The 21683-nt window shown below is 31.4% G+C and overlaps 1 protein-coding gene across 1 annotated transcript in view; it reads right to left on the reverse strand.

Annotated features, from left to right (window-relative positions):
* Window positions 1–21683, reverse strand: part of LOC140450273 (WD repeat-containing protein CG11141) — an 85288-nt gene that overhangs the window by 39310 nt on the left and 24295 nt on the right. Inside the window, exons 2-4 of the mRNA XM_072543799.1 lie at window positions 14505–14786; window positions 9109–9269; window positions 4313–4448 (exon numbers count right to left, since the gene is read on the reverse strand). Of these exons, the coding sequence (XP_072399900.1) occupies window positions 4313–4448; window positions 9109–9269; window positions 14505–14786 (579 nt within the window). The remainder of the gene's footprint in view (window positions 1–4312; window positions 4449–9108; window positions 9270–14504; window positions 14787–21683) is intronic.

Genomic DNA, 21683 nt, shown 5'->3' on the forward strand with positions numbered 1-21683 from the left:
AGGCTATAAGAATCTTTCGATAAGAGGCGTTTGGGAACAACGTGATTTTTGGTTTCATCATTTTTCTTTTTCACCTCTCTGTCTCTTCGAACTCAACATCTGGTAGTGAAATGTACAGAATTGACGACTTGAAATTTAAATTTTATATGCGACTAAATATTTTTATCAATGACAGATGGGAAAATATTTTGACAGTTTAAATATTTATATAATATAAATACAATATTTAATTTGAACATGCCACAAGAAAACATTTTCAGAACCTCTTTAAAAATATGTTACCGTTGAAGTTTTAAAACTAAAGATTTGTTGTAAATTATAATTTATTTTCTGTTAATAAATAAATAAATTTTATACGTTTATGATTTGATTGTGCCATTTTATTTGGTTTGTATGTACATGTTTTTTTAAACAGTTCGCAAAAATATACAGCAAAATTTGTTTAGAAAGACTATACACTTTGCGGAATAAAGTACCTGCTCGCTCTTGACCGTAATGTTTTCACTCGTGCGTAATAACCTCCTTACAACACTCGTTACGTAAAACTAGTATACTATTAATACTAGTGCATACATAATTTCGCAACTTTGTATAAATATTTAAGAGATATTATTTCAAATCGTACCGAAAACCCCATCTAACTGCGAGTAGAGGTTTGAATCAAATAAGCAGAGATCATCACTAGCTTCAAGAATGAAACGACATTAGTGTTCCTAGCTATCATGGTACAATGAATACACAAGGTATGATATTGCGCATGACATTTGACAGCTGGTCCAGTAGTGTGACGTAGTTAAGATCGCCTGAACCACCTCGAACCCATTATTACAGCTTAACGTACACATTAATTTTGAAATTATGGTTAAAAAGTGATCTAATTTTTTTTTTAAATGTTTTGTTTTGGTTATAATTGAATAAAAAATATATTTTCAGTAGCGTAAAATCTTTACTTCTCCTAGAGATTCAGGCAAAATATTTATTTTTGTTTTCATACATATACTAATAATATAAGTACTCTTTTTGTATGCAAATCCCTTGAAATTTAAAAATTTTCTGCAGAGGAAATACTGTGAATAGGTAAATAGTAGTAGATTTGCTTATTCTGATTCACTGTCACTCACTTCCAAGCAGTTTTACTGAAATAAAAACAAAATAGAGTACAATAGAGAAAAATCTGTTTTACAATTCAATATGGTATTTTAGATGAGTTATAATGAAATTTAGTAAAATAAAAAATATACACATTACTATAACCTACCGATTATTATATGCAAAATTTACTTATCAAACAATATAATAATATGAAAATAAGACACAAATTAGTTCAAACGCAAAACACAATAAATATCGAGTTCAGACGACTTTACACCGGCAAGACAGAAAGGCTTGTATAAAAACAAAAGTTCAACAATAATATCGGTTATCAATGGTGACTATTGCAAATTGCAAGTTATGAGATAATAAATATATTTTAAAGTATCTCAATACTGACTGAGTCATCTATTTTATAATAGAAAAATAATTTAGATATATGCTTATATATGTGTCTTTATACAAATGGTGTTTAGTTACTATTTATTTATACTGTATAGTATTTTTTTGTAAAACTGAAAGTTTTTATTTGCCATTGTATATCTGGTTTTGTACCTTTTTCAAAGTACGCTGTGCAATAGTGACAATGAAGATAAAATCTTTAGGTTTCATACATTTCCTAAAGATAGCGTGACCAGAAAACTGTGGATTATATCTTGTTGTAGATAGGATAATTTTAATTGTAATACTGCAAGAATTTGTTATACACATTTTAAAACTGAAGATTACCAAAGAAATCTACAACAGGAACTTTTAAATTACGTTTCTAAAAAGGGTCTAAAACTCAAACCTGAGGCAGTACCTAGTCTTTATTTGCCTAAATCAACATCGGCTACCCTTTTAACCAACCAAAAGAAACGCGTTCAAGGAGGCGAACACAGAGAGTCCAAAAAGTATGTTCTTACTACTTCTAGGTCAACGACGTAAGTCTAAATCTTTATTTTTATTAATTATTAGTCATGAAACCTTAATGGTTTTTTCATATCGATTTGTTAAGTAAGAAATTAGCCTCAGCCTGCTATGCAATTTGCAATAAGAACTGTTTCGGAGGAAATCAATTTAGCATCTTCCAAAATAACATATTTTTCTTTGTTAAATCATGTTATCATTATTAAAATATACAATGTTATCATTATTATAAACAATACCAAGATAATTTTATGTGTGAATATTACAAAAATGTCATTTTAAATGTTGTGCAATATTGTGTGCCCTCACTACACTCATATTCGATGGCCAGCTAGCTCATTCGATATAAATAAAGTTGACTTTGTCATTATTTATTTTAATTTTGTGTTTAGTTCAGTAGGTATATATACGTACAAATTTTGTGTACCTCCATTACCACTTTTCTGTATCTTTTTAAACATCTGAAATATCGAACTCTAGAGTATAAGTTAATTAACCTGTACCTACGTGTAATAAAAGATAATTAAAACTTGTCTTATAAAGGATATCTATGTTTTATAAAGGATAAATATTATAATAACATAATTTTATCATCTCTTTATAATTACTATAATTAAATTAGCCAAATTATATAAAAAAACTTAAAATTAAAAGTCTTTCCTATACAACTACATTCAAATGTTGCGGGAATAAGCGATCTTGACTACGTCATGCACGAAAGCGAACCGATTTTGGAACATTATGTATCATACCTTGTGTATTCATTGTACCATGCCTAGCTATAGTTCCGGAGCTCAGAATCGCCCCCACCCGTATTTCCGAAATACAACCGCTACCAAGGGTTCCAAGCTACTTAAACTCAACACTTTACTTTTGTTCCTGACCTGCCAAGAAGGCCTGGGTCTTCACTACATGGTAGCATTTCGCTACCTTTACTCCAAGTGGTAAAGTACATATTCTATTATACACTAATTACATTGTTTGCTGTTTCATAACAAGTACGGGTTACTTGTATAATTGCTAGTTACATTTGTTGGGAAATCGTTTAGTTGTGCTGAACTATTTTATATTGTGTCCCGTTGAACTTTAACCAGGACATTTTAGGTTCGTTTTGAAATTAATAACGTTAATTATAGAGTATTTGTGTCGTTCTTGATTTTTGTAGGATTGATTTTAATATTATTATTGTTCAATTGCATATATGGATAAGTAGGTAATTTTTTATTGTATAATGGCTTTGGCATAGCCAATTAGCCAAAAGTAGGTAATTGATTCACTTCTATATTATTGACTGCTGGTATTGACAATTTATTTATTAATTTACTAATACGTATATATGTATATGTATAATTTATTAAGTATATTATATACTGACACCAACCATTTAAGTAATATCTACTGCAACAAACTTAACAATATATATGATAGATCTTAACCTTAAAAACAAACTCACTTAATAATCTTCTACTAACTCTACCTATAATTTTATTCAATTTCTAAATATCAGTATTACAATAACTGACTACGTACCATCAATTACATTTTATAGATCAATTTAACATATTCCTGATTCTTTCTCATTCATCTTCGATTAATTGCATCTTTCCACCTTATAATATCGATAATACTGTCATAATAATTGTTTACTTTAACTTATTCACTAAAAATTGTCCTATATAAGAATTTACTCTATAAAATATAATGTATTGCGGTTACCATAACTCCTAAATAAATTAAAATTAAATGCCATTTATCAATGTCAATGACCAACCACAACATTTCTTGAATTTACTGCAGTTAATATCATGTACTCACATTTGTGTCACATGCTGTATTAAAATTAAAATTATTGTATTTTTTAAGTGCGTGTATGTAACTTACTATGTATATTTATACAATTTTTAAATATTTCTTTGTTTGAAAATACATTTTTAAGTCTCGCGCACAAGGGGTGCTACTTTTATAGTAGCTCTACTTCAGTGAGTTTTTATGTTTATTTAGTATTGAGTATGCTTTTTGTTTCTTGTAAGCTATGTAAGCTTCCTAAATAAACATTATTATTATTTGTCTTTTAATTTGACTTTTAAATAGAGTTTTATATAGTCCTCTTGCTTTTATTTTTCTATGGTAATATACATTCAAAATGCGAAAGAGAGAAAACCAGCGAGTTCTAGATTGAACATATATATTCATCCTCTCTTTCTGATGATTTTATATGTTATATAAAGGTCATCGTATGTGCCGAAAGCAACACCATTTTCTATTATTATTAAGTAAAATTATATTATTATATCAATAAATAAGTATTTACCTTAAATAATAATGTTTTTTGAACATTTCCATCAACATCTGATATCCACATTCTTAATCCGGGCCTAGTACAATATAAGCATGTGTCAGACGGTTTTTCACTATGTTGATATATAATACCTCCAAAATTGCCAAGCCTAAAAAGTTTCTGTTCATTAATAAATAATATATTTAACTTGATAAAGCAAAAAAAAAAAAATTATATTAACACTAGAGACTAGGTAAATCGTCATGTGTTAAATAACCTCACAAAAATGCTGTTGTTTTTGTCAAGACACTGGTAGGATCTTCCTAAGTAGTAAGATATGCTGAAATATTTGTATTTGCGTTGTTTTTGTTTTTTATCAATTAATGTTTAGGAGTCTGATTACTTTTGTTTTGGGTGGTTGTTTGATTTGAAGTTTTGGGTGGCAGACATAGGAAGACGGAAATATACGCCAATTTGTTTTCGAATTTGTATATTGGAATATGTCAAAATTATGAGCTAAAAAATTGCAATATTGAACTGATTGGTAGTCAAATTTTGAAACAGGTGATGACAAAACAATATATCTTCGATGCAATTTGCTATACTTACAAATAGAAATTACATAAAACTCTTCACATGGATTTCAATTTGCACATGCCCGCTGCTAACGCAGAGAACATAAAACAATAAGCGAAGTGATTCCCACTGTTAACATTTGTTAAAATGGTACTGTTAAACTGTAACACTGTTAAAATGATAAGATAACATCTAGAGCAAAAAGCTGTTTAAATTTTAATAAAGTGTGTTTGCGTTTTTATGATGTGCCGTACAAAAATTTTAATTTTATAATCTTGACATAACAGCTACAAAAATTAATAAAGATATAAAAAATATCTCGCTACATATTAACATAATATACATGAAATATAAAAGTTATGCATTCCGGGGTTTGAATGAATGGATTCCTTGAGGGGAAAGGTGGTTTTCAGGATTACCTTAGTTTATAGAGCTTTCCTATATCTGATATCTTGTAGTATTAATATAAATAAGACTAACGTACTGGGTCCTGATAATGGGGAAAATATTGTAAGCCTTGAAACCGGTAGCCCAAAATTTACCATCATTAAATAATAAAAACTACTTAAGATTGTGAATATTAACTCATTTCCCATATACTAGGACTAACTTTGATACTTTGAATGGATCACCATATCAAATTCTGTGAAAAATTTGACATATTTCTTATAAAGTAGCATGGATCAAAAATTTATATTTTTTTTCTAGAAATCCGATTTATAAATACAAGAGTGGTTAAAAGTCTTTTTTTTTAATATAAACAGCATTAATTGAATAAATTTAAACTACCGTGCATTTTATGGCTTAAACAAAATAAGCAATGTCTTACAAGCCATTGTGCACATTCTGGTTAAAAAACCTCAAAACCTAGAGCAACACAACGTCTGTGCAACTTTTCTGCATTGCTGCAGACAAGATAAAGATTGCCATGATGATCGCCAACATTCGTCACGGATAGACATATCAAGAAGAAGATTATCTATTGACAAACCTTGACAAACACTATTTAATATTAAAACACTGAAAGCTTTTGTTTTCAAAATTTCCATAAAATTCAACGGAATAAGTTGAGGAGGTGAGAACTGCTTGTCTTAAGTTGGTCTTTCAGAATTATATCTGTACTTTGTAATTTGTTAATTTCCATAGATTCTAATAAGATAGCTTAAGGCCTTTATTATTGTGAATGTGAATAATTTGAAAATGGTCATTAAAAGAATGATTATGGTCTAGAAGGTGAAGTACGTATAGTCCTACCAGAGATCTAAGAGAGTCATTAATATTGATTATCGATAAGTGTCTACCGCAAAGCAGTGGGGGATCGCCTCTGGACAGGATCGTACTTTTATTTTCGATTTGCATTACTTATTCGATTGTTAGGTGTGTTTAAAAGCCCATTGTCTACCAAAGTTATAATAGTTGCAAAAATATTTACATACACTACATTCACATATTTACAAAACTTTATCATTTCTAAATGGAGTACAAAAAGAACAGAGGCAAAAATATTTTAGAAAATTATTTTCAAAATTGAGATGTGTCTAAAAGTTGGTTTTATACCGTTATAAACTGAATTTAAAAATATTTACATAAATTACGTATACATAGACAGTTTCCCATTTATAAATATAATTCAAAAAGTACTTAATTTAAAAAAAAATACATGGACAAGTCAGTTTCACTATCACTGTCGTTATATAGATCTATAATAATTGTTTCTTTGAGCAACCTATCTGTATTTATATAAGATCTTTCCATCTGTAGAACATGGGTAACACTATTTTTCCAGCTGTGATTGGCTATTTTCTCTAGTTCTAATTCAATTAGACGAACCACAGATGAATTTAGGGTGGGCGAAACATTACTTCTCCTTACCGATGCTTTCAGCTCATGCCATATGCACAGTATAAAGAGGTTCCACTGTAGAACCACTCTCCTAAAAATTGGAAGTAAAATCTGTCAACGGCAGGGCGACTGCGCTTATTTCTTAGTCGCTCGAGAACCAATCTTCCATTGCTAGTCGCGTAGAAACGTACGGGTTAACAGTGCCGTATTTTGCTTAAACTGAGTTAGTTTTATATTAATAAATATTAATTTATTTTTGTATTTTGACAACGACGTCTGAATTGGAAGTCGAAACGTTAATAAAATTATTTTTTCAAGTTAAATTGTGGCTTATATCCCAATTAGAATAGTTGATATTCGTTTAATTAATTAAAAAATTGTTGAAATTGTTAAAAAAAAGAATGACGAAGAAAATTTTTTTTTATTTAAATTTATGGCTAAAAATCACCATAAAATATAAAAAGCTTCTCGAGACTATTAAAAAACTTTTTCCATTCATTTACGGTGATTTTAAGATTTGGTTTTAGTGTAAAACTTTTACATAATATATAGAATAAATGGTTATCTTTTCAGCAGTTTGAATTTTAATTGATGTACTCTTGCACATTACGCGATTGATTTGATGAAAAGACTATTGCAAAATTTAATTAATTTTTTGCAGACTGCAACTAAAACTAAACGAATAATGCAGAAAACACAAAAAATCGCCCATATAACCAAATTAACCTACGAAATGTAAATAGTGACAAAATTTCATAAATGTCAATAATGTCAAAATTTCATAACAGTGGAGTAAACTTGCCTGCCATTGGACGAATTACAAACAAGCGTTATGACGCGGTAAATTTGAATTACTCCTCCTGGTTTAAAAACAGAGTATAGTAATGCCGTGAGAGCTTCGAAATTAACGTCCTTTTTATTTAACGTTTGTATGACGTGTACAATATATTAAAAACCATTGAGATTTAAAACTTGCGCAATACCGTTGATATTTTAAATACCGTTGAAAAATATAAACATTGAATTGTAATGTTGTTTTTCATTTATTAAACCCTTTGTTTTTGTAATATTAACATTTAGTAAGAACAACTGGACAGTTAAATATGGGAAGCCGCATTTTTTATTTTAATAAATAATAGTAGTAGGCTCAGAAAGTTTTAATACGGCTCTGTAGGGTTACCACTGGTGAATTACCAATTTCGTACTTTGCCGGTATTACTTCCTGAGATCAAAGCGCCGACAGACGAGTGGTTTTACTGTGGAACCTCTTTATACTGTGCCATATGTGTTTAATCGGATTGAACATGGAATAGTAAGGAAGAAGTCTTAAAACTGTATGACCTATTTCTTCTGCCAAACTGTCGCAATAAAATTATTTTCTGATAGAAAATGATTTTAAAGTTTCAAGTAATTGTTTTTTAGAATAATTATCTTCATAATATGTAACATTTTCCAGCATATATTCCTGGATTCTAAGTTTGGTATCATTAGAACATAGAACTTTATTCAGCCTACGACTGTGGTAGCTGGCATTGTCCGTCACAATTACACTGTTTGGTGGTATATTTGGCAATAACTTCGTTGAAAACCAGTTTTCAAATAATTCTGACATGGTGTTATAATGATAGTCGACACGGGAGTCCTTAATGTTTTTGCAGGACAAGGCTAAAGTATTAGGTATAAAACCATTTTTTGTTCCTGCATGGATTATTGTAATACGTTTTCCTTTATTTGATGGAGCTTTTGTTGTACAGCGACCAGAAAAATCTGCCCAACCATATTTTGGAACGTCATGGGTGTCAAACCACGTCTCATCCAGATCAACAATTTCTCTTCCACTTTCTCTGTATTTATGAATTTGAATTAAAAATTCCGTCCTCCAAATTTGTAGACGAGTAGATTCCATAATCACTTGGCGTTTATCGATCGTTTTTATTTTAAAGCCGTTTTTTAGAAGACATTGCCTTACTGTTTCACTGCAGCACTTGATTCCTGTATCATCTTTCTGCAACATTTGCATGATGGTTTTTAACGTGGGGACCACCTGTTCTTCATACATGTTATAAATTTTTCTTCTAATGATCTCCACATCATTCCGGTCTAATTTCCTAAACATACCAGCGTCTTTTTTTTTTCTTCTACTTACTATCGGTTGTTTTGTTATGGACCACACTGTGTTCATTAGTCTTCGTGTTAAGGCTGCCGCTTCCTTGACACACTGTATAAACAAAATAAAATAATGTAGATAAATTCACCCTTTTACTATTTTACACAAACCGTGACAAAAACTGGTAAACAGCAAAATGACATCAAGATCTAAACTTCAATCTTAATATAAAAATTCTGCACTCTTAATCATATACAAAATAATTAAATAGATGACAATCATAAATTTAAAATTTTAAACTTACACTTTCCGATCTTTTGTCCCCACCTGAGCCACCTTCCATTTGTCTAATTTTTGGCATATGATGCTTCTGTAAGTGGTTGATACAAGTAGTCGCTGTTGATTGTAACTTAACTGAACTACTTCGTACGCTTCATTTAATATTTCTACCGATTTACATATGTGCTAAAAAAGTACAAAATAAAGATCATTTAAAAATTCATTATAAAAGTAAGCCTCTAGAATACAAAAGAAACTAAAAGGTAAAAACTGTTTAAAACAAAGAAAGGTAAATATATAAAAAAAGCAATAAACGAAGATAATAAAAGAAAATAGAAAAAACTACTTTACAGTTATCTAAAATAGGAAGATTGACACGGGAATGAAGGAGAATGAATTATACATTTTAAATTGAGTCAAGATCCAAATAAGAATATAGTATAAAGATAAAAATTTTGATCTGTTATGAAACTTTTAGAAAACAATAAATTTTGTTTGAAAAATAGTTTGAAGATAATTATTTTGCGAAATATCGAGGAACGAGGTTTGATTCTTAAAGCTTCTCGGGTAAAATAATCATGAAAAGTTTTTATTTTGAATACCGGAAACAGGGTATATAAACAAAAATAGAAAATCGTAGGAACTAGCCAATAAAATGAAAAGCAGAGAAGGTGAGGCGGAAAATCCTTGCTCAGAAAAATAGACACCTTCGAACCTCCGAAATCACCTGGATTCGATGCCGTATATCCAATATTTCTTCAAAAAGGTATAAATCTTCTAGTGACACTTCTTACGAGGATCTTCAGGGCCTTGCTGGCCCTGGTACGTGCGCCGGAAGTGTGGACGACTTCTGAAATTGTCTTAATTCCAAAAACTGGAAGATATACACTTGTTAATGCAAAGGACTATCATTCCATAATCAATACTTCCTTTGATCTCAAAACGATGGAAAAGATAATGGATAGATTCCTTAAAGATTCAACGTTAAGGGTTGTGCCTCTTCATCCTACAGAGAGAGATTCCCATCGGATACAGTTCTACATGCACTGGTCTATAGAATTGAGGCACAATTTGAAAAAGGATAATTTGTGGTTGTTGTATTCAAGGACATAACAGGAACTTTTTGACCAGACACTTTCAGATACTGTTCTTTAAAAACTTAAAGCGTAAAAAAGGAAGTTCCAAAGCCAGTCATAGACTGGCGAAAAGATCTTCGAGAAAGGAAAATAATCTCAATATTAGGATGCTATCGTTAGACGTACTGTTCTTTACAAACTTTCCAAAAGGGAAAGGAAGGGGAGTTCCAAAACCAATCGTAGGTTGGGGAAAAGATCTGGCGAGAAAGAAAGAAAAATAATCTCAGACTTTTTACAACCGAAAACGAAACGAACGATTAAGGGCTACGGAGTATTCTACTTTCGCATGCATTGCCATTGACTATCAAAAAAATGTTAATCTTCCATACATTGCGACTAACGAAGTGTACTCTCGTAGACAGCTCTCAATGTTGAGCTTCAACATCCACGTTCTGTTGAATCGTGACAGCATTTTCTACACATACCCGGAATAAGTTTCGAAAAAGGGGCAGATTGAGTATGATATTCGACTACCAGTTGAATTGAGACATCTTCACATTTTTGTGACGAAGCAGGGAACCAAAACAAAAATTATACCATGGTCCGTTTCATTCACTGTACATTGTACACTTCACATTCACAATAAATGTTGTAAGAAGGCTGGACTCAATAGAAATAACCTATTCTGTTCGTGGGCATTCCTATCTCGAATTGACGTGAACCTTCTCCTTTCAAGGTGATGGCAGTAAAACACAAAACATGTACACAAATGGACGTAATTTTTCGAGAAGCGTTAAGAAAAATGTCAGTTCGGTACTCAAAAAATGAAAGAAATTCTTGTAAAATTCGGCCAGTGTAAGTCTGTGAGAATTTGAAATAACTACAATGGTGTTAGGATCATGCAGTTTATTAACGAAACTCGACAGATATCATCTTACTTAGAAAAGTTTGTTCCTACTTCCTGAACAATCATATTCAAAATTTTTACCAGTAAGTAACGAAAAATATAATAACAAACATTATTTGTTTAAATTATGTGACAAGAGAGCTGCTAAATTTCTTTGTAATGTTCCGATTTTTAAACGTTTATAAGTTATTGTGCGCATGAAATTCTGTTTTATCTGTTGTGATTTCTAAATATGATTCGCAACAAAATTATACTCTAGTCGTCAGAGACGAAAATGCCACTGAACCTCTAAAAATCATACGAACAAGCTGAATTTTGCCGAGAATATTAATTTTGGGACCCCAAAAAAGATGCAAAAAAGTTTACCACTTTTACCCCCGGGCTTCCCCCTAAAACCCCCCAGCAGGGGGATGAAAACGCAAAAAAATCGATTTACCAAGAATTGTTAAGCAGTAGAAAAAAATGTTTCAAATAAAAAATGTAGCTGAGATACTTTTAAACAAAAGCATTTTTTGTGTAGAATGAACCGTTCTCTAAGAAACAACGCTTGAAGCGACCGTCGATTTTGTATCTCTGCTACGCGTGCAAAATCAATGTTCAATAAAATTTGTCTCAGCTCGACGGTAAAAATTCGATATCTTTTGATTCAAGTGACCTATCGATAAAAATCAAGATGCGATTTAACGGTAAAGAGTTTAGCTTTTATATGCAGTTTTTGTATTTTGCCGCAAATAAACTCAGATTTTATACAGCTGTTAAATAAATAAACGTGGCGCGATTTTTTCCATTTTTTATGATTCTCACGAGATCAATACAAGCTATCCCTTTCATTGACTGGCCACTATGAAGTTTTGATTACTAGAGCCTAACCTTTAAAAGCTATAACCTTATAAAAGCATTTGAAATATGCTTAAAAAGCGTTGGATTTAAACTTTCACACAACAAACGATCTAAAACATTTAAAACTTTTTTTTCAATTACACTAGTACATTTTTCAAAAGAACAAAACTACTGCAATAATCTACACTCAAAACAGTATTCTTAAATTCATTTTCCGTGACGTGTGATCGTTTGTAATGTAAAGCATTAAATTCTGCGTTTTTTATTCATATTTCAAATGCCTCATATTTTTTACCACAACTCAAAATTGAAATTCCATGTCATAGGTTGAGTGATTAATTTTATCGATCTCACGAGAATTGTAAAAGATGGCAAAAATCGCGCCACGTTAATTTATTTAACACCTTTATAAAAACTGAGTTTATTCTCGGTAAAATACAAAAACTGCATACGAAAGCTGCACTCTTTGTCATTAAAAAGCATCTTGATTTTTGTCGATAGGACATTTGGATCAAAAGATATCGAATTTTTACCGTCCAGCTGATACAAATTTTATTGAACATTGATTTCGCGTGCGTAACTGACATGCAAAATCGACGGTCGCTTCAAGCGTTGTTTCTAAGAGAACGGTTCATTCTACACAAAAAATGCTTATAAACATTTTTGTTTCAAATTATCTCAGCTACATTTTTTATTTAAAACTTTTTTTTCTACTGTGTACAGATTCTTGGTAAATGGTTTTTTTCACGTTCTTACCCCCTGCGAGGGTGGTTTTAGGGGGGGGGTAAAAGTGGTAAAGTTTTTTGCATCTTTTTTGGGTTCCCAAAATTAATATTCTCTGCAAAATTCAGCTTGTTCGTATGATTTTTAGGGGTCAACTCTCTGACGACTGGACTTTTGGAAATTTTTGTAATATTTAACCAACATATTTTATAAACTTTTTTATCAGAAAAAAACATATTCCTTTACTCTCCTGCCACCAATAATAAAAAATCTAGACTTGGTAAGTTAAATTTTTGATTTTTTGAAAACTATTGTTATTGGACATTACCCCTTCTAGCCTATTACCCGTCAATTATTGCTTAAAAAATTATTAGTTCATTGTTAATTTACAATTTAATGTAAATATAAACTAGAGCATAAAATATTCATTTTTTCATTTAAAAAAATTAATACAATTAACGATTTTGTGTTTTAACGTTAAACACAATGATTTTTTTTTAAATAGAATATAGTAGAAATATGCTTTATTGTAACTGAAAATTGTATAATTTTATGGACAAAGATTACAAAAATTCAGAAAAATAACAATAACAATTTAACATTCAATGAAATTACATAAAAATTTAAATAAATTGCAAATTGCATAATAAAACTTTACGAACTAATAAGTTTAAGTTGCTGCATATGATACCCAAATATATATAAAAATACTTTAGTTACTTGTACATAAAGGTACTGTAAATTCTTAGTTATTCCTTAAGAAACTCTTCTACTGAATAATATGGTCTTTCAGATAAATAGGCTTTTGTCATTTTACGGAACTTAAGGAAAGATGTTGCAGATCTTTCAAGACTTTACTAACTCAGTGGACGGGGTCGGTAAATACACATCAAAGGTTGAATCTCCGGTGGAGTAGTCATGATTAGATCTTGCTGGAAAAACATGTAGGTGTTTACGAATTAAGCAAATAGTTTCTAAATTATATACAGAGGGAAGCGTTAAAATCCCATGATTTTTGAAGTAGCTTTTGCAATATGTTATTCTGTTGAGGACAAAAAGATACTATATTGCTTTTTTTGTAATTTAAAAATAACATCAGATTGGGCAGCTGTACTAAAACCACAAAAAGGAAGACCATATCGAAGATGAGACTCGAACAAAGAAAAATATGTTATTTTAGAAGATGCTAAACTGATTTCCTTCGAAACAGATCTTATTGCATAGCAGGCTGAGGCTAGTTTCTTACTTAACAAATCGATATGAAGGGACCATTTAAGGTTGCTGTTTATAAAAATTTTACAACATCAACTTTATCATCAAATTTTACAGGCAGATACTGATTTGACTGTTATTAAGAAGCAAGGGTTGAAGGCAATTCGCAAAGTTCTATTTTATTTACGTTTGTTTACTATAAATATTGGCTATGAATACGTGTGCTTGGTTGTATAGTAATTTCAAGCCACTTCTAGTCTGTCAAAAAGTAACTAACTTCGCAAAAAATAATTACTAAATTCACTATACAGATCGGACTGGGAATGGCGAACCGACTATATCAAATATCATTCAATATATTTCTACCAATAACTAAAATCTGACTTACTACAAACTCTAAAAACAGATTCCTTCTGGGCTAACAGGAAAACATAATAGACAAAACAAAACCTGCCAATATCCAAGAATTAAAATAGAGAATTCTCTTTGACATAGAATTTATAGAGAAATTAAATTTATCTATAAGTTTTTATCTTGGGCTATATCGATATTAAACCTTGTGTACTATAGATTTCATCAACTTAATTTTTAAATTCCATGACGTAAGATGCATCACATAATAGCTTCCCAAAATACAGAAAATATACCAAATACCTATCTTACCATATAAAAATCTATCTCCGTGAGTACCACGCCGCCGTTTTTATCACCTGAAAATAATTTCATTCCATTCTTTGACCAATCGATTGCACTTATTGAAGCCTTATGCAAGCCAGCTACAGTATACCTTTCTACTTGTTTGTTTTTGGGTTTCAAACTGTCTGGTAAATTATCAGGGTATGACTTAGGAATCTGGAAGATGTTGATGTTGCCTGCTGCATTACCACAAGCTACCATGTAATCTACCGTGGAGATAATTTTTAAGGCAGTTATGGAAATGTTGTTCTGAAACAATAATATTTATAAGTGACGGATTCGACCGTTACTTGATGGAAGTTCATTTTATGTAAGAATAAAACACTGAAAACTGTTGTTTTCTATACTTTCACAAAATTTATTACAATGTATTATCACTACAGCCACGGATGACCATAACATGTTATGGTCATCCGTGCTACCGTTGTTTTGGCAGAGTGCCTTTCTCAAGTGATGTATTTTTACAATGCGTCTTCACTTTATAGTCATTAACTGGTTAAGGAGGGGAGAATTTTTGTCTAAGTTGATCATTCAGAATTATATCTGTATTTTTTTACCTATTAATTTCCATAGATTCTAGTAAAGATCGCTCAAGGCCTTTAAATTGTTATGGAGAATTTGAAATTAGCCATTAAAAGAATGATTATGATCTAGAAGGTGAAGTGCGTATGTACAATCTGTTTTTCTATTATTAATAACCCTTTTGTGTATTAATAATACGTTTGTTAAAGCAGTTTAACCGATGTAAGTTTTTAGGCAGTCTGTCTCGTTTGGCGAGTAAGAACTGCAACAATTATTTTAGCCAATACCTCAGGGTAAAAGTTAATTGATTTAAAAAATAAAATTAAGTCGTGACCTAAACGACAGTTTTGACATTGGACATATAGACCAGGGAAATAAGATTTTTTTTCGTGACACTGATCCGGCCAGGCAAACGACAGTTGTTTTGAGTAGTATGGACCTCTGTAAGAAAAACCTATATGTTTCCTGTAGTCAATTTTTTAGACTTAATTAGTTACTAGCGGACCAACTCGACATCGAGTTTTTAAATGAAATTTTTATTTTGCGAGAAAAATATACAATATATTCAATGACCGGAAGTAAAAATATTTTTATCAATAACTCAAAAACTATAAATGATAATTTCGTGAACTTACATTTTTGAACTCTACGTTGAATTCTCTATTGATTTGACTAATAAAAACGAAACCGAAAGTCGACCTCAAAACCGGAATGCAATTTTTAGTTCATCAAATGTCGACATGGATATCATTTAGCAGTTAATTTTGTATGCTGATCACGAATCCGGTGTCAGATTTGCTCTATCTTGACGTTTTATGCGCGTTTCGGGTCACTTCCGGTGTCGGATCGCAACCAGAAGTACATATTTAGATTCGTCTCGACGAGACCTTTCGATCCATATATACATTGTAGGGTCTAAAACTTAAAGTAAATTTTAACTTCCGGTCATCTCAAAACCGCAGGTGAATTTTTGTACCAAAAGTATATCTTGACAATCTCATACGTAATACTAATAATATTCCGAAAAAATATTTTAATTATCTAATATGGTTTTTGAGTAAAGTGGTGGACAAGAAAAGGGCTTAGCGTTTTAGTATATAAGATTAACAAATTAACGTCAAAAACGAGAAATTTTCACTTTCTATCAGCAAAAAGTGAGGCATTTGAAACAAATTTAAGAATAATAAACTGACACGTCATATAAAACCTTCAAAAAAGCGTTTTTAAAATTTTTTTTACCCTTAGGATGCGTTCATTACGGAGACCATCGCATGGTATCCTCGCCTAGATCATAGCACTGACAGTGAACGCTCGCATTTAAAATAAAATGCATTTATTTTACCTGCTAAATAATAAATGCATTTATTTTATTTCGCCGATCACCGAGCGAGGCTCGGTGGTCGGCGTCTCGTAGTGTCGATCGTAGAGTACTAGGATCGATGGTCGAAAATACTAAGCTTAAATACTATGGTCCAAGTCTATGGTCCGACACCTGGCTCGAGTCTGGCCGCTGCGCTTTGACGGTGAATGCTGGCATTTTCAATATAATGCATTTATTTTACCTGACGATGATAATAAAATATGATACCATCCTATGGTCCGTGCGAGGGTTCCGCGCCTCGTTATGAGCGCACACTTAGTTGTATCTTAGAAAGTTACCAAATAAGTTAAAAATTTCGGTTTTTTTTAATGTTAACAATTTCTTTAAACATATAATAAATGTTAAGTCTTGTATTGCTTAAAATATGATCAAAATTTTAAAGCGACCGGCCAAATTGTTTAAAAGTTATTTTATTTGTTTCTCCTAAATTAAATTTGTTTGCAACAATATAAGGGAAAAAATGATGAAGTTACAGTAATTCTATGGAGAGCTTATGAAAGAAGAAGGATTATTCTGTCAACATTATTTAAAAAAATAAAGAAAAATTATTTTAAATATTGTAAAATCATTTTGCAAAAACATATCAATTTTTTGCTTATAAACAATTACAATAACTTTGTATTCTCCGTTCATAAATTGTTTAAAGCACGAAATGTGCCTCAAACTCATAAAACGGTCGTAAACCATAGGCGTTCCTGAGGTGTTTATTCATTAAATAATAATATAATATTTTTTAATACTGTTATATATATATAATATTAATAATATTTTAATACTAATATATTTAGCAAAAAAACAATTAAAACTTTCACGGCTAATTTTATGTAATTATATTATATTAATAAAAATAAGAATTTAACCATTAACAATTTTGTAAATAAGAATACCTTATCTCTTATGGATATTTCAATACTAATCTTCGCGTTTAATCACTTTACTAGAAAACCTGGAATTCATATCCGAAGGTACTATTCGTTGCAAGATAATTAGGATGGAATTCCCCAGATTTTTAATAATATAATGGGTATGCTTTGGCCACGTGCCTCGTTTGTTCAGTTTATATTCGAAACTTAACTTAAAAGGGTGAAGTTATTACGAACGAAAACAATTTTTTTGTTTAGTACGTTTTTGATCGCATGTAATTTACGGCTCGTCGGTGTGTCCGCGTCTACGGCAGTAATTAGCGTCTCGAATATTTCTTTTGCGAATTATATGCAGTGCGTGAGTGATTTTTTATTCCATATATCTACGAACATATACGTACCTTTCGCTCGTGCTTGTTTTGTTGGATTGTTTGTGATGGCTTCATCATCAACATCATCAAGTTTTACACCGGTACTGTTGCGTACAGTCAGTAAGTCTGTCTATTCACCAAGAGAGAAGACTATTGTCCTGAATGTTCACGATGCTCTGGTTTCTCAGAATCCCACAAACACTGTTCGCAACATAGTCGAAAGTTGTGCCAACATGACTGGCGTAGGAGAGTCAACTATATATAGGTTCCTATCAGAAAGAAAAAAAACACGGTATAGCTAACACAAACGAACACTTAAAGAGAGGGAAAAAGCCTATTGAAATTGATGAATTTGCCAAAAATGGTATTCGAAGGAAAATTCATGGATTTTTTTTCAAAAAAGAAATACCAAACCTAAACAAAATTTTACAAGAAGTTAGAGACGACCCGGATTTGCCTCATATCGGACGAACTAAATTGTGGCAAGTTTTAAAAGAATTAAATTTCCGGTGGGAGAAATCAGACCGAAAATCACTTTTGATTGACCGGGAGGAGATAATATGTTGGAGAAGAAATTATCTAAGATTCATACGAAAATTCCGGGCTAAAGGAAGGCCCATCTTCTACCAGGATGAAACGTGGGTAAACTCAGGTCATACTCTAAAAAAAATTTGGTCAGATAAAAATATATTAAGCTCCAGGCAAGCCTTTATGGAAGGTTGGTCTACTGGTATCTCCCCACCTTCTGGTAAAAGCAGTAGATTAATAATTTCTCACATTGGCAGTGAAAAAGGATTTGTTAAGCATGGTTTGTTGGAATTTCAGTCCAAAAGCACAAAAAACTATCACGAGGAGATGACAGCTGATGTTTTCGAAGAGTATTTTGAGCAAATGATTGAAGACATACCACCAAATTCAATTATAGTATTAGATAATGCACCTTATCATTCACGACTAGTAGAAAGACTTCCAACGACTGCGTGGAAGAAACAGGATATTCTTGACTGGCTGCGGAATAAGTATCTGCCTTACGAAGATGGAATGGTAAAAGCAGAACTTCTAAAAATTGCCCGGCAACACAAATCTAAGTTCAAGGAATACGTAGTTGACAAAATGGCGGAAAGGCGAAACATTACAGTCCTTAGACTTCCACCCTACCACTGCGAAATAAATCCAATTGAACTCATTTGGGCACAAATGAAAAGTTATGTGGCTAGAAAAAATACGTTATATAAAATACAAGCTGTACGTGAATTGTTATACGAGTCTTTACAACATATTACAGAACAAAACTGGAAAGATGCAGTAAGGCATGTAATAGAAGAAGAACAAAAAATGTGGGATCTTGATAACATAATTGATGCGACCGTAGAGACACAACCGCTAATTATTAACCCTCAAGATGACTCGGATTCCGAAGTTGATCCTATTTATTTTGAATTTGAATAGTTTTCTAATCGTAATTATATAAGGTAAGTAATAATAGTTGTAATCGTAAGGTATTAAAGGGGAAAGGCGCAAAATGTCGCCTGTCAAAATGTTCAATGTGTTTTAAATGTATCCATTTTTTTTTCAAATCCTGAGAAAACTAAACAGCATTTTTGAAAAATTTAAAGGCAGAATGAAATATTTTTTAGAATAAATAAAAAGTTTCTTTTGCATGCAATATTTTCAATTAAAAATTATACTATATTTTCTCTTTTATTTTCACCCCTGTTACATAACATAATAAAATAAACATTGTAGAAGTTTTCAGGGACTTTCTGCCCTGAGTAATAATGTAATCTTTCATTCTGCGTTTAAATTTTTCAAAAATATTTATTAGTTTTCTCCGGATTCGAAAATAATGGATACATTTAAAACACATTGGAAATTTTGCCAGGCGACATTTGGCGCCTTTTTCCTTAATTAAATAAATGTATCTTTTACAAATGGCAAGAAACTTTTTATTTTTGAATAAAATAAATAAGTTTTATTAAAAAATACAATTTACATAAGTACAATTTAAAAAATATATTTATTTAGTTCAGAACCGTGTATAAGTATTGTGCAGGAATTTTTTTTTAAAGCAAAGTAGAACAAATTGTCTTAGGATAATTTGGGTCGAAGTTAGTGCCAAGAAGAATTTGTTTCCAACGTTAAAGTTAAGACGTTCGTCAAGTCTGTATATTTCGAATCGCAACGGTATTGACTTAAGCGTTTTAAAACAATGGACTTAAAGCTTTCACCTCATATTTTTTGTTTTTTAAATTTGATGTCCAACCTATTAAAAAATGGCCTCGAAAAACGTCAAAATTCGCTTTTTTTCGGCTATTTTAGTTGTTTTTTTTTCGCATTTTACGCTTACAGTAAGCGTTTTACACAAAATCTCAATAACTTTCATCTTAAAATAACCTAAAATATTAAACAAAAAAAGTGGTTTCCAAGTGAAACAAACAATTTTTTATAATTTGTTTAAAAATTGTTATACATAAATAGGTTGCCATGGACAATTTCGGTAAACTTTTCCACATAACATATTGGCTTCACTCTGTCAACCTAGCTTAGGCGTAGCAGGCTTCGATACATCCCACTTCGAAAGCTTGAAGTTTATTTAGTAGCGATTTAGTAAGCGTCCAGCTTTCAACTCCATACAATAATGTCGAAAATATGTAACACTTGACAGGTCTTATTTTCTGGTCTTTACAATACGGATTTTTATCTCTTTCTTCATATTCCAATTGTCATTTATATTTGAACCGAGAGTAATGTTCTCACTTTTTTCTCATATTCACGTTCCAACCTTTGCTGGAGACGGTCGCATAAATTTGTTTTTCTAGTACAAAAATATCTATTATTATAGTAACCAGTTCTTATTGGAAACTATATCGTTAATTACTAATATTAATTATCAGTGTTCTAAAAACGCAAACAAAATAAAACAAGTGCTATTTCCAAACGCCAAATACCGGCAAATAAAAGTCATAGGCGTATCATAAATAATTGTTCGTGATGTATAAAATATTTAATCGTGATACAGGATGGACATAGACAATCCGTTCTTAAATTCAAACAAAGTGAGCAGATCTCCGCCGAGAAGTTCAACTTCAGAAAAACACATTGCTAATCTGCAAATAACTACCATGCAACAACCATCGAGCAACAGAACCTTGTCTAGCGAACAACAAAGGAATGAAAATTGCTCAACCAATATAGTACTCCAAGAGACAGAGTCAACTGAGAATCAACATGAACAACCAGGTAACTCTTTTCTTTCTAATCATGCTTCTTCTTCTTCTTATCTACCGTCACAAATATACATCGCTAATCCACAAGATAGCCAAGAAAACCAAGATCAAAAATGGAAAACTGTTCAAGCCCACAAACGAGCAAGAAATGACAGCCCTGGAGGTGATAAACAACTAAAACAAACAATAATGAGCGATTACTGGCTCAAAGCACCCACACCAACGTCTAATAGATTTGCTAGCTTAGATGAAGTACCTGATGAGACCAACCAAACCAGAACTGATGCAGTTAAAGAAAGTATTCAACCCCCACCCATATTTGTTTCAGATGTAGGTGATATACAACCTCTTCGACAATTGTTAGAAACAATATCCCCTCTGGGATATTCCATCAAATGTCTCTATAACAACCAAGTAAAGATCCAGCCCTCAACTTCTGAATATTACCGAAACATAACCAAAGCACTCAATGAGAAAAATACACATTATTACACCTACCAAACAAAGGAAGAAAGAACATTTCGAGTTGTGCTTCGTAATATGCATCAGACAGCAGATAAAGACGCTTTAGTACATGAGCTAGGATTAATGGGACACGAAGTAACCAACATAGCTAATATATATAAAAATGGATCCAAAATAGCGCTTCCGCTCTTTTATATAGAATTAAAAACTAAGCCAAATAATAAAGACATATATGATGTGAGAGCACTCCAGAACATGATTGTTTCCTTCGAACCACCACATCCCAAACGTCAGGTTCCCCAATGTACCAAATGTCA

This window comes from Diabrotica undecimpunctata, chromosome 9, assembly GCF_040954645.1.
Source record: "Diabrotica undecimpunctata isolate CICGRU chromosome 9, icDiaUnde3, whole genome shotgun sequence".
NCBI lineage: Eukaryota > Metazoa > Arthropoda > Insecta > Coleoptera > Chrysomelidae > Diabrotica > Diabrotica undecimpunctata.